The sequence below is a fragment of the Mustela nivalis genome, assembly GCF_964662115.1.
Source record: "Mustela nivalis genome assembly, chromosome: 1".
NCBI classification, from domain to species: domain Eukaryota; kingdom Metazoa; phylum Chordata; class Mammalia; order Carnivora; family Mustelidae; genus Mustela; species Mustela nivalis.
In genome coordinates, this window is record NC_139020.1 from 177826201 (window position 1) to 177841003 (window position 14803).

Consider the following 14803-nt stretch of genomic DNA (forward strand, 5'->3'; position numbering starts at 1 on the left):
GATTATATATCAATTCTTGGACCTTCGCTCTTTCAGCACTAAAAAAAAACCCTGCATCCCTGATTGTGTCTGTGATCCCCCCCCCCCATCTCTCTTTGGGTGAAATTGAGCATCCTGTATTATTAATGACTGCTTTATACGTCTCTTTGTACTTTAAAGCCCTTCAGTAAATCAGAGGTGTTGATGGGGGTGGGGGAGGAATTGTTATTCCCATTGATTAGCTGCAGAGACTGAGACTGAGAGGTTAGTGCTCTAAAACACCCAGTGGAATCAGCCAACCTTGCCATGCCCCAGGGACTAGAACACGCCCCCCCCCCCCCCCCCCGCTTCTAGATCATTTCTTTCCTTTCACTCCGCCCTGACTTGGGGTTGGTGGGGGGAGGCCCATACCTCCAGACAGCCCACTAACCCCTGCTAAGGACACTCACTGTAGCCAACAATAATTCTCTTTGCTTGAAGTTAAATTTATTCCTTACTTTCCTGCCGTTCTTGGAAAATTCCATTTTTCATCTAGTTGCGTTTTCCAGATGCTTATTGATTCCGTTTACTCTTTTGTAAACATTTCTAAATTTTCCACATTTCTCCTGTGTTTTTATGTCCTAAATGGATGCAGTACAGAAGAGAACCACAGCTTCTGAGCAAGCCTAATTCTACCTGTGGGAGAAGGAAGAGCTACCTGCCAAATAGTATTTGCAAGGGAGGGCTCCCTCGTCCCCACTCTCTTTTAGCGTTGCTGCTGCAAAACCCAGCAATTCCACCCCCAAAATCCATTCCTCCGCAGCATTCTCTCCCACCTCGGTCATCTGTGTTATCCCCTTCAAGGTTTTGCCACACCGTGTCCCACTTGTGTTGTGTTCTACCCAATATTTTGCATAAATTGGCTGACTTTTTACTTAAATTTGCATAATACAGAAACTTCATGTTTTTTCTGTAAATGGATATCCAGCACCACTTATCATAAACAGAAAGGCTTTATCAAAAATGCATACCACATGTTAAAGCTATGACAATGTTCCTTCTGTACCTGTGTCCTGCCAGTGACGTCAAGACATCCTCCCTCATGGGTCGGCGTGATGTGGTCAGATCATCGAAGTTAGCATGACAGATTGCCTTCCAAATCATTGGGGAGCGAGAGCGGCCCCTTTCAGAAAGAGGGGTTTATAGGTCAGTACTGACAATGAAGAAGGAGGTGAAGATTGATTCAAGTTTTGAACACAGATGGGCAGCCCACCATGGGTGGCCTCTGCAATAGAATGACCTGGAATGAACCGTTTGGGGGAAGGTTTCTTCCTGGAGTAAGAAACACAAACATACCATGTTGAAGAGACGAAGAGAAGGACCTGCAGCCAGGTCTACCTCATAGGTCTGTGGAACACAGACTTAATTTGGAGTAAGACGGGATTCTTTATCATTGAATTTGTTCATGATGTATATAATGAGATCAGCATTCACAGTCACCACCCATTTGTGCAGAAACAGAACTGCAGTGGTTACCCGTGGTCCTCTCTCTCTGCTGGCTTTTCTCTACCTTCCTTTGGCTCACTACCAGGCTGGGTTTACCAAACAGAGGGACTTTAGCTTATTCAGTTACTAAGTAATTATGAATCATTATTCCAATTGAACAAATAGGAGTATAAGCCCTAAGGAAGTAAGTAAGTTTTAGGCCAACTGATTTTTGGATTGTTGAGCCTGTTGATTTGAACCAAGGTTATGTCACATCAAAACACCTGGTATCAGGTGTTTTGGCACGGGGGGCCACTGTGCTGGTGGGGGCTGAAGGCAGAAATGAAGTCTTGCACATAATTTAGTCACTTCAAATGTAAAACTGGGTCTCCAAAGGGGCTCAAAATATGTCACCCCTCAAAATGCGACTCTAGCATAAGAATTCTGTTAAGCTGAAGGCAGTTGAGAAACGGTAGGCAGGGGAGGAAGGCCGTGCTCTCCTGTCTGCCTAACATCAGGCATGAATTTCCCTTTGAAGGGTGGCATAAACTTCCATTTGTAAAGGTAGCCCCTTTTCTTATCCCTCGAGTCTGCATAGCAAAGCTTACTCCACAGCGGTGACTCCCATGTAGGTTCTGTCACTTCCTCCAATGGACTACCTGTCGGGGCCCCAAACCCCTTTTCCTTTATTCATTCCCTTTTTGCACTTTATCACCCTTTGTTATGATGGTATACAAGCTTCCGAGGCTGGCCACTTTCTTGAGCTTTCACTTCCATTTTCTGAAGCCCCTGTGCCCTTTAAAGTATTAACATTAATAAGGAAGTATACGCTGGTGGCCTTATGTGGGAAGCAGTGCTTCCTTCTGCAGAAACACTGCTCTGATGTGTTTCCCCAGGTTTTTCTGTGGGTTCTCGCCTCTCAAAGTACGAATCCCACTTAGCTCCCCCATTCAGACTCTGTGATTTATTCGGCAACTTCCTATAGGGTGGGAGAGTGCCCTGATTGCATTTTTACCCACGTGATGATTAGTCCTTCCAACTTGGGTTCTCTCTTGAAGTCAGGCCGCCTTGGAATTCAAAATAAAACCCATTTCTCTCTCAAGTACCCAGCTCTTGCCGATCAGAAGCACTTTGCTTTCAGCCTACAGTGTCTGCTGTCGGGTAAAAACATCCTTGAAGTTCTTCCCTTGTTGCCTTGTTTGCTCTGGGTTCTCTCTGTCCTCCCTGCAAATATCATTGATTCAGTTGGTGGGAAGCAAGCTCTAGATCTAGAAACCCATTCCTATGGAATAGAAATACTTGCTTCTTATTTAAAAAGTACTCTCCTGCTTCAGATGCAGTGGCCCTCAGAAGAAATTCTGGATTTTGTTGTTTTCCGGTGGGGGAGAGTGTTTGCTGAGTGTTTTTATTTTATTTTACACCTGCTCCTCTATCACAACACGGCATTTTTTTCTTTGCTACTATTTTCAAGTACGGTCTCTTTCTCATTTCTTCAGAACATTCCAGTAGAAAATTGAGGAAGAAATTTGTCAGTTTTTCTGGTAATGAAGGATTATCTGTTTGGCAGAAGACCATCAGATGGGGCATAATTGCTCCCATCAGAACTGGTAGATTGGGGATTTATCAGTTGGTCACACCGTCTCGTGAGTCTGACCACACCTTGCTTCCTTGCTGGAGGCATATCACAAACTCTTACTTCATCTCTAACCATTAAATCATCCAATGCAGTAGCTGTATCTGCTCGATACGTAGAGGAGGAAATTAGGGTTGCAAGTGCTTCATGAGCTGTGAAGGTGATCCTGAGAACTCTGGTCCTAAACGCAGCTAGACTTGAATTTTTAGCTTTGCAGGACCACCATCTGCCCTGCCTCCATTCTTCACAGAGGGTCCCTGAATGATGCTTGAAAACTTACCCACTGACATGTGGGCTCCGTGGGCAAGGCTGGCCCTCACATGTTCAGTTCTGTTCCCCCAAGAGCTCATCACAGTACCTCCTCATGACTGGTGCCTGCCAATGTTGCCCAAATGAAGGATGCCTGACTTTTATACCTTCCCTCACCCCAGGGGATCATTTCAGGCTTTTGAAAAAAGCACTTGGCTCTGATTTATCAACGTTGTGCTTAGTTTTACTCCAAGCTGCTGTTTGCAGGCCACTTTGAATTAATTATAGGAATTCTAAAAATTTTAGGCTTTTGAAATCTATGGGCAAGTCCCTATTGATAGTAAGATTTAGGTCTTTTTCTTTTCTTTTTTTAAAGATTTTATTTATTTGACAGACAGAGATCACAAGTAGGCAGAGAGGCAGGCGGGGTTGGGGGTGGGGGTGGGGGTGGGATGCAGGCTGCCTGCTGAGCAGAGAGACAGATGTGGGGCTCGACCCCAGGACTCTGGGATCCTGACCTGAGCGGAAGGCAGAGGCTTTAACCCACTGAGCCACCCAGGCACCCCAAATTCAGGTCTTTCAACAAAACTTAAAATGTGTACAGAGAACACGATCATGAATTTCAAGCTTCTGGAGAAAGAGCGCTTTTACTTTCTCGAAGCAGGAGGAGGGTCTCAGGAGTGTGTAATGCTGGACTCCTTCCTGAAACTGTTTCTCTATCATGTTTATGGGCATCCCCCCCCATATCTAGCAGGGGTGTCTTCCAAGCCCCCCCCATGGATGCCTGAAACACTGCGTAGTACTGAAGCCCATACATAGTAGGTTTTTTTCCTGCACATATGCCCTGCTGGCACGACTGACCTACTTCCAGCTGTTCCTTACGTGGTACCGCTTTAGTATAAGGGATCAAGGTGGCTGTTTTCAGTTTTATCTTCTATTTCGTTGTTGCTGTCCTTGCAATTAATTGGGCTTTAGTTTTTACACCAGACAGGCTTGAACAACTCCTAAGACTTATCATTCAGCGTATATAAACTTTCATTCCGCTGATGTTATTCTGTGGCAGAAGCCCTAGGATTTATTTTTCTGGTTGTTGTGTTGCTCAGGCTGTTTCCCTCAGATCTACCTGAAGACCCACCCAGCCACCCTTTGCTTACCCTACCACACAGAGTGGTATTTCTTGTTTGTGTAGCATTCATAATGCAGTGTTATGATGGCCCATTCCCAACAGTCTGGGAAGGGCTTTCTTATTTGTAAACTGAATCCTCATCCTAATCCCTGTGGTCATACCAAACACTGACTCTTAGGCAGATGAGTCTCGATGCCTGCATTCCCTTATGTATAAAATAGGAGTAGTAACCGTGCCCCCAATGAGGCTGTTGGAAGGATAGATGACAGGCATATGTAAAAGTTGGTATAACAGGGCCACTATTAGGAACTACTCTTATTGGTGTCATTCTTATTCTCTTATTTTTCTGAAATCTGTTTTTGTCCACTGGCCACTCTGCATCTGAGTAAGTTCCAGTTGCTATAAGAGAATACTGTAGTCTGGAGGGCTTAAACAGTAGACATTGATCTCTCACAGGTCTGGGGGCTAGAAGTCCAAGATCAGGGTGCTTGCATGGCTGGGTTCTGGTAAAGGCCATCTTCCTGGTTTATAGACAGATAGCCCTGTTCTTGTTATATGCAGACATCCAAAAGAGAAAGAGGGCTTGTTCTCCTTCTTTTCTTGTTGAGATACTAATCTCATCCTGGGGGTTCTATTCTTCTGACCTCATTAGCTCCCAAAGACCATACCTCCTAATTCCATTCCCTTGGAGGTTAGGGTTTCAGTATATGCATTTGGGGAGGACAGAAACGTGTGCTCCCATATTTGGGGCAACTTGTTGCTTTAGTAACTGAGCTGTTCCCTATTCCTTCTAGGAGGGGAGAGGAAAGAAGAGAGTGCATAAGGTGATCTCTCTTTGCCGCCTCCTCCTCCATAAGCCATCCCCTAATCCAAAGTGGAACAGTTTCCTTCTGGACTTTGAAAGAAAGTGGTCTGTGTTACAAGGAAATAAGGTTCATTACATATATTCAGCACTCAGGTCTGTATCAGATGCCATCCACCTGCTGGAAAAGTCAACAGTAAGGTCCTTGCCCAGGTTTACACGGAGATACATTGCATACGGAAGTTCGTTAAATAGCCGTAGCTTCCTGGGAAGCGAAGAACTTGGCCCACCATCAGCAAGGAACATTCTTTAATGCTGTTACATTTCCTAGCAGAAAACTAGAAAGATTACTGAAAAGAAAATCTATTTCAAATGGATAGGATTTAATGAGAACTGGCTTTTTTTTTTCCTTTAATGCATTAATTTTATAATCTGGTGGCACAGTAAATCAATACTGGGTATATTAAACAAAGTGTTTTTCTTTTGAAGATATTCTGGAGTGTGTACAATAATATCCCTCCTGTGACTAGCCTGCCTTTGAGATGTAGTTATCATTTAATGAGAGGAGAGAGGCGACCACTTTGGTAAGTGTCTAACTTGTAATTTGAGGTTAAGGCGGGAGGGAAGTGGTTGTGAACCTCATAAAATATTTACTTCATGCCAAATTGGAATGCCAAAGTCATCTTCTCCCGGTAATGATGGAAAGTAATTTCAGCTCTTAATTACGAAGGAAGCTGCTGCCCCAACTTTCCCCTTCACCCTGGGCTCCACAATGATGAGTAGTTTTCTCAGTGTTCCCCACTGAACACCCCATTGTGGTCTCACCAAAAATAGGTCATTGTTCACACGCCAGACTTATGATGCAGCTCCTTTGTATGGGGCGTTGCTGCATTTTGGTTTGTTCTTTCATTTGCACGATAATGACCTAGACCGTGGGGTATAGAAGCTTCTAGGCTGCTGGGAGATGAGAGGATCAGGTGGAGTATGCACGTCTGCTGTGCGCTCGAACCTCAGAGACGTCTCTCACATGGACCCCACAAAAGTGTGGGAATCAGGCACAGCCCAGGGTCTAGAGGAAGGGATCCTTCTTTAATAGCTTGGTGTCATGATGAGAGTAGTAGACGATGAGCCAGTTTGCTTGGGCTGGAGTCCCAATTAGGAATAAACTCGTATATCGTGTCCCTTGCGTGTTCTAAGTAACGGAGATGTCCCCTGGTAGGGCTGATTTCTGCCATACCCAAGCACTCAGATGTTATTAGGAATCTGACACACTCCGTCAGATTTGCTTTGCTTTCCTCAGAGTTGGTGTAATTTTTCAGAGAGGCTCTGTCTCCGGAGCGGCGGCATGGGTCTTGGGAGCTGCCGTCTTACACCCTCCAAGTTTATCGCTCTCAGCCTTCACCAGACCCCATCTGATGCCAGGGCTGACTGTCCTTGGCCCACCACGGGTTCTTTCCATCACTGGGCAATCACAAGGCCTAGAAAGAGGCAGTATTTTCATAGCAAACCTGGGTCAGAAGCCCATCTTTGAGGCTAGAATGCGGCATCAGCCCTATCAGAATGGGTCTGACATAGAAGTAGGGGACAAGTAGCTCCTTAAAGGGAAATCAGGGTGCTTTTACCAGATGAGCAGGCAGATACTAAATAGGAAATCATGGCGAGTGCCCACCACTGGGGCCGAGTCTCCTATCAGGCATAGAGTGGAAGGTCGATATGAGACTTGGACAAGGCAATGCCATGAATGCGGTGCTGAAGCGTAATGGCTTTCACGCGTGTAAAGCACTTGTATTGATTGTCCTTTCCCAGACAGCATAGGGAACCTCTCATCGCCACCTGCTTCAAGGTGAGCAGCTGGTGGCCCATTGCCACCCCTGCCCATGTGGCCACTGAATCCCAGTTTCTTCCCTTCCCATCTTCACCCCCTTTCTTTTTCTTTCCTCCACTTCCTTTTACAGTAAAAGGGCTGCGGGAGAATTTATTGAAGAATGTTCCATGGTTTGTCATTTTTAATGCCATTTGTGGATAAATTAAATGCATGTAGAGTTACTTAATCCTTGAGTCTAATTTCAAACCTCGGTCTCTGATCCAGGGAAGAGGAGAGTAATGCGAAGGGTGGCGTATGGAAGATGAAAGTCCCCAAGGACAGCACGGTAGGTTTGTTCCGGTCCTCTTCTAGAACTGGCTGTGGCTGGGTTGTTGTTGACTGCTTGTGGTGAGCATCTGGGGCTATTTAGGCAGCCCACTTGGTCCTCTCAGAGCAGGACTGGGGGTGAGAAAATCTGTTCTGACCTCGTGAATTTCTGCCTCCCAGTGTCACCTTGAAAAGGTAGTACCGTGTTTCTGTACAGAAACGGTGCAGCCGTGGGACTGTATCGAAAATTCCGAAGAGCTGCACGCTTCTAAACTTTACAGAAAGGCTGATGCTGGCGGTCATTTCCTCATGACTAGCATAAGGAAGTTGGTATATGAGAGAGAAGCACATCCCCGCCCACCCAAGCCTGGTCCTTCCTCCACTGAGCTTGGTGAGGACACAGGGATGCTTGGGAGGCCACGCATCACACCATGTCGGGGGGGTTCGTGTAAAGTTGTGCCCAGCCTCCCTGTGGGACCGGGGAGAGTCGGCTTGGTAGGATGGCCTATGAGACAACTGGTTTCTTGTGGTCAAGTCTCAGAAACCGAGATTTTCTAGAATAGGCTCAAATTCATCCTACTGACTAAAAAGTGAACATTCGAACCCATTCTTAAGCTTTGGGAAACCAAAACACTTCTTTGAAAATGGATGAAAGGGCAGAAGCTACCCGAATCAACTCTTCATGGTTTCTTTCATGTGGATAAGCTCAAAGAATTACAGTGTCTCCAGAGACCCATAGGCTTGAGTCATTTCCCTATAAGCACAAACCTAAAGATGTGACCAGATTTATTTGTTAATGAAGCAGACTGTCCCCAAGATGCATAGCTCCAGGATTTGCCTGTTACTTGGCTTTCCCAAAAATGTCAGGGCAGCCAACCACCAGGCAAGGCCTGCGAAGCTCCTCCTGCCCCACACCTTTAAGAGGAGAGAACGTAAGTTTTTAATTTCAGCGAGAGCACGGTTTCCTTTTCATGTGCTTGATTGACTCACACCAGACTTTGAGTGTTGGTAGATACAAATGTGTGATGTCCGCGTGTGATGAACGGTAGCTGATGGGCACGTTCGTCCTTTCTCTCCTCGTTCATCTGCCGTCACAGATACTAGCACATTGACGTCTGTACAGGTGTCCTTTTCACTCACTGCCACTTGTGGAGGAGTGGGGTCTGGTGGGCCAACCTTGTCTGATGTCACAGCGGGGGAGGGAACCTCCCCTTTCCCCTAACTTACTTGCAATGCTCTCAACTTCATCATGAAAGTGTAAGACGCCACAGGTGGGACGAAGAGAATGGAGAGGATGATCTCCAGAAGGGAGACCAGCGGAGCCAAAGGGAGCATCTAGAAAAGGGAAAAGACATTCTCTCTTGCGAGTGAAAGCTCCTGGTGCTTAACAGCTATCATCTTGGTTAAAAATTCAGCTAGGCTGCTTTCAATGTATTAGGACATAGTAATAAACACCATTATTTATAGTTAATATGTAGCGAGCACCTGGCATAGAGCAAACTTGTTGCTATTTGTGGAACAGATTTTAAGTATTAACTTCTTTTGCTGCAGTCACAGTGCTAAGCCCTTTGAATACATTTGTTGACTAATTTCATGGTCACAGCAGCCCTGGGAGATCAGCCTGTTGTTATTCCCCGCTCGCCTGAGGAAACTGATATTCCCTTAGTCTGTCTGCTCCCTGACCAAGCAGCCTGGCAAGATTCAAACCCAGTTCTGGGAGAGTTTAGGGCCTGTTAGCTCTGGCAAGGAAGATACATAGGACCAAGAGCTTTTTGAGGGGGAATAACTATAAGAACTTTTATGCCCCCGGCTGCCTGTGAGCGCTTGCTGGCTGTTGACTGGATGGCCTGAGTAGTCCCAGTAGTCCCTTGGGTAGAAGGGACTCCAGGTTTCTCACTTGCAGGAGGTGGGTGGGAACACGAACTGAGTCTTCCAAGAGACGCGTGCACACACACACATCAAGTTCTGCCCCTTGATGTAGCAGTGTGTCTCCGCTGGATGGGAATTTGCAAGTCTCTAAACTTCCTTAAGAGCTCATCACTGCGGTAACCTCTTAAGTACCTCGTAAATTGCCAGAAGAACAGACAAGGAAGGGTTTTGGAGAGAAGGATTTTACTAATAGCTTTCAACTCTAATCAATTGATACATTTTGAATCCGTGAAATCTCAAGGAATTGGAACCTTCTGAGTCATTTGAAAGCATTACCCACCACCCATCCCATTCTTTTGAACTTCATCATGGTTTCACTAGAGATTGACTCTGTGGCTTTGGACACAAAGTGTTACGGACACAAAGTTTGTGACTTTGGATCCCTGGTATCGATCTGTGTAAAGTTACTTGTGAAGCGATACAATATATGCCACTATTGAGTGTTGACACCTGTGACCCGGGGATGTCTGTGGGCTTCAAATAATGGATAAGAACAATGCATGTGAAGCTGAAAGAAATGTGACTTGTTGAAGATACTTGTCTAAAAATATATGTGTTGTTATTGGTTTTTGTTTCTTTTGTTTCTGGTTTTGTTTTATTTTTGTTTTTGTTTTTTTTTTTGGTTTTTGTTTTGATTTGTTTTTTTGTTTTGTTTTGTTTGCTGTTTTTTATTCTTTTCCCATGCCAGTCCACAGTTTGGAAAGAGTTGTTGTTAGCGACAATCGGGGAACAGTTCACAGACTGTGCCGCTGCAGGTAAAGAAGCCCATGCCGTCGGTCACCTGCTCGTGTCTGCTTGGCTTGTGCTTGTCACTTGGAGACATTTGTTTCTGCGTGTTTGACTTTTGACCTGTTTCGAAGTTCTTTACTCGGTAACTGTGAAGTTATAGGTTTTTTTTCATGTGATCATGGCATTTTGTGTCATATGTGTATGTACACATACATATTTATGTGTGTTAAATGTATGTACATATGTGTATGTACATATCTTTTTCCTCACATAGCTCATGTTAGTGGTATCCACAAACATCTGTCTAAAATCAATAAGTGAAAAGGAAAGAAAAGAAAATTTAGTATCAGTTGGTTCTTGACACAGTTTGTGTTAGACTTCTCATTCCAGTTCTTCCAGAGGGGTAAGTGGTGTCTAGTGGAGTGTGGAGTGACACCACAGTCCCTTGTGTCCCCCCTGGTTTTTCTCCCTTCCTCCTGTCCCACTCTTGGGCCCCTGCTCAAAGAGCCTTACAAAGGCGAGGAGGGGATGTACTCACCCCAGGACTTGTAACCCCACAACAGAAGCTCAGATAGAAGGTCCTCAGACATTTTCAAATACTGGGTGAATTTCTCAGAGCCTCCATGAAGTCCACTTTTATATTGCTTTGTTTTTATGATGAAACCACTCAAAGAGAAGAGTTGAATTGCATGCTTAACATTTTGTTTTCTTCCCGGCTAGTTACTTCAGAACCCTTCTGAGGTGACATTTAAAGTAACACTTTACCTGTTCATCTTTGAGTTAAATTTTTTTTTCTTAGCTAATTAGTACTGATTAATTAGTCCCCAGGTGCCTTAGATGGTGCTAACTTTGGGCCCCCCACCTCAGCCAAGTCATTGCCTGGCAACCTTCAAATTCACTTACTAGCCGTTTCCATAATTCTCCTTTTGTTTTGCTTCCTTATTAACACCAGTTTTTGTTCCCTTCAGACAAAACCTGGGATGAGATGAAATTGTCTTAAGAGTACAGATTCCTTCTATGTTAACAGGGAATAGTTAGCAACTTCACAATATGGAGCCAAAAATATGTCCTAGGCATAATTATAAACACATAAATCCCTGGGAGAGGAAGTTCCCTGTGCAAATTATTCCTGTTTCCAGAACCCCGGGAAAACAGTCTAAGTAATAATAAACAGGCAGGATTGAGTAAAGAAGGCCTGTTGTTCCGTAGTTGAGTTAGGAAACCGGTGCACCATTAACTGTGTGTTACACGTTAGCTCTGCTGTGACCCCCGCTCTGCCACCTGGAGCAAGCTGGCCAGTCTCTCCAAGCCTTACTTCCCCCATCTTTAAACAGTGGCTCCTCCTCACTCTTCTGCCAGTCCCCTAAAATAATTAGGGTTTTGCCGGTTGATTCTACTTATGAATATTACATGATTGCTGACAGATCTGCCTTGCGTAAGAGTTGCAGCCTTTGACCACGCCGCTTCTGAAAGTGCTAGGCTGGTAGGAGCTGCCTGGTTATCAAGAGCCAAGCCAAACTGAAATCTGGACGGCTCAGCAGATCCAACAGCCATCAATTACAGCACCCTCTGGCCAAGAGTGTAGAAATGGGCCATCCCCAAAGACCGAAGAATGCTGATGTTTCCCTAAAAGGCTGATCTAGTGTCTTCATGGCCATTCTCGAAAATGGTAATGAAAATACATGCACAGGGCTTCCCTCTTGATGTGTTGATTTTCCATGCACATAGGTTCTTGAGCTCGACCAAGTGCCTGTTGCAGGCGTAAATTCAAAAATGAGAAACCTGAACTAAAAATTTTTGATGCAACAATGTTTCTCTTGGCTAAGGAATGGCTGGGATTAGGTCCTTCCTATTTTTTTTTTTTTTTCGAAATTTTGATTTAGTTGTGACATACATACCAAAAAGTACACCAATTGTAATGTGTACAGCTTGATAAATAGTCACAAAGGCAATAGATCCCCAAAACTGCATCCAGATCAGGGAGCAAGTGGAACATTACTCGCACCCCAGAACCCCTTCTTCCCCTCCTTTCCTCCCAAAGGTGGCCACCAGTCTGGCTTCTGATACCATAAGCCAGTCTTGCCTGTTTTCAAATGGTGATATAAATGGCATCATTTAGTGTCAAATCGTACACAATCAGAAGAAAAGAAGGGAGGGAGTGAAGCAGTGGAGGGAAGGAAGGAGGAAACAAAGGAATGATTTTACTGAAGATGAATTCCTGTAGTAAATTAGACGTGCCCTCTTTTAAATTATATTAGAATACTGGCATGTTTTAACCCCCAGAAGACAATTGGAAAAATTGATGATATAAATATTTAGATGCACAGATTTAGAGCAAATTAGGCAAATTAGACAAAGCATATTAACTAAAGCAAAATTTCCTAATTTTGATAATGCTCATCTTTTGCATCCTGGGCACTCAAGTACAGAGAGCCAACTCTGTTTCATTAATATGGCATGAGCATATAAACCAGGAGTCAAAACCCTTTATTCCTGTCATTTTGCCACAAATTAAAAGACACAGAGTGGGTGCAAGGAAGCATTTGATGGTCCAGAGTCTTCCTTATCTGGCCATCCTTCTCAAATATCTACAGAGTAGCCCCCAGCCCAGAATCTAGTTAAAAATAGATAACAGACCTACACGAATCAGTATTGATGAATGCTTTAATGTCCATTCACAGAAGTATTAGACTAGCAGAGCCACACTCAGATATTTACTCTCAGTTTATACACAGTGCTGACAGGTGGTCATTGGTTCTCTAGCCCAAAGTTCAAAACGCCATAACCTGAAGGGGAGTAGCCGGAGAGGAGCGCTGGGGAGCAGAAAGCATGAAAAAAGAACGGGCAGACCAGCAAACCACGCAGAAACAGAATGAGCAGCTAAGAACACATGGTCTGGGTCCAGTTAGGATTGGGGCAAATAGCACTAACCACCCCACGATCTCTGAACACTTGGCAGGAAGTCCAGAAAAATACTTGCTGTTCTTAACAAAGACAGTCAAGCATCAAGGAAAAGTTCATTTGAGTTCACTTGGCTTTCAGAGGACAGAGCATTATGCAACCCATTTTAGAAAAAGTCTCCTCAAAACAGACGGAGAAATAAGTCAAAAAGCTTTGGTAACATGTTAAAAAGGATAAATTACTTATCTGGAAAATTCGTTTGGCTGGAACACGATGTTTATCTAAGTCCCTGGGTCAGTGTGACATGCCTGTTGCAGCTTTTGTCCACTAACTTGCTTTTTGTCCAGCGGTTCCCCTAGAAACAGTATTTATCATGTGTTCTTTCGTGCCACCTTTTTATTATCTTATCCGTAACTTATAGCTGTGATGATAAGTGCTAAGAAACAATGCAGACAGACTTGGAATTACTGCTCATTTCTTTATTCCCTGCCTTCCCCTCAGATGACGAAGTCATAGGAGTCAGTGTCAGCGTTCGCGACCGGGAAGATGTCGTCCAAGTCTGGAATGTAAACGCCTCTCTAGTGGGTGAAGCGACCGTGTTAGAAAAGATCTATGAACTTCTGCCCCACATATCTTTTAAAGCAGTATTTTATAAACGTAAGTGCTCTATTTTCAGTTATTACTTTCTAGTTTATTCTATGATTACTTTTAAAAAGGTAGAGACTATGTTGCAAATGAGGTGAAGGCAGAATCACTCAAAATTTTATAATCCAGAAAATAATTTGATAAAATACATGTAAGTGTTTAAAAAAAAAAAAAAGGTTCAGTATCAAGAAATTAAAATGAGCTTTTATTGTCACCCAAACACATGGATCAGAAAAGGTGATACGTGTTGTATTGGTTATTTTGGAAATTTAAACCTGACCTTAAATTTGTCACTCTCAGGAAAAAATTACCTTCTGTTTGAAACAAGAATAACAAGAATTCTATTATATGAGCTGGCAGGTAGATATTCAATCATCCCTTCATAAACAGGAATTTATAATGTATAACATCTATATTTGTGGAGGAACTCATTCTGAGCGCAGGGGTGATTGAATGTGCTACTGAAATGCTAATACTTCCTCATTACGGAGGACTGTGACACAGAACGAAAGAGAATTCACGCACAGTGGTGAAATGTTAACAGTATGAATAGGTGTGTGGACCCATTGTTTCCATCATGATTCATGTTCATTGCTTTTGTGTGCTCTTTTGAAAAAGTCATCTTTTTCATAATGAAAACAGCTTAGTACGATTAAATGAATGTTTGGTAGATCAAACTGCAGGTTACCCTTTTAACAGTGAGTTCGAGAAATGTACCGACAGCCCTCTACATACATCTGATGAATTCCCGTTTCCCAAACCATTCCAAGAGTCAATAACCCAGTGTTTTTTGTTTTTTTTTTTTTTTGGTGTTTTTTTTTTTAACTGTGTGGAATTTCATTGACTCTAAGATGCCTTTGATGATAAGTATTATTTTATAATCACCAAGAGAGAAAAATAAAAGACGCCCAATTAAACTATGATGTATTATTGATGCCAGGGGTCTTCTGATGTGGGGTGAGGAGTGCATCTCAGTCTTGTTGAAATACACTCCATTATTGTTTCACTTTTCCCGACCCCTTGCCAAAAAGGAGGGAAAAAAAAAATCAAATGTTCTTTTGGGATTGTCTTGGTATGACAGAGGTTATTAAAACAAAGGCCTCCCTCGAAGGAATCATAAAATCACAGGCCAAGGGATTTAGATTTTAAGCAACAAGACTGATATGTTGCTGTAGATATTCAGCAGGTGCTTAGCTCCTGAATTTTAAATAAAAG

The 14803-nt window shown here is 43.6% G+C and overlaps 1 protein-coding gene across 2 annotated transcripts in view; it reads left to right on the plus strand.

Annotated features, from left to right (window-relative positions):
- The window catches only part of EIF4E3 (eukaryotic translation initiation factor 4E family member 3), a 40234-nt gene that overhangs the window by 20234 nt on the left and 5197 nt on the right, over nucleotides 1-14803 (plus strand). For both annotated transcript variants that reach the window (XM_082702002.1, XM_082702003.1), the window contains exons 3-6: nucleotides 5743-5837; nucleotides 7343-7403; nucleotides 10002-10068; nucleotides 13445-13600. In XM_082702002.1, the coding sequence (XP_082558128.1) occupies nucleotides 5812-5837; nucleotides 7343-7403; nucleotides 10002-10068; nucleotides 13445-13600 (310 nt within the window). In that variant the 5' untranslated portion in view covers nucleotides 5743-5811. The remainder of the gene's footprint in view (nucleotides 1-5742; nucleotides 5838-7342; nucleotides 7404-10001; nucleotides 10069-13444; nucleotides 13601-14803) is intronic.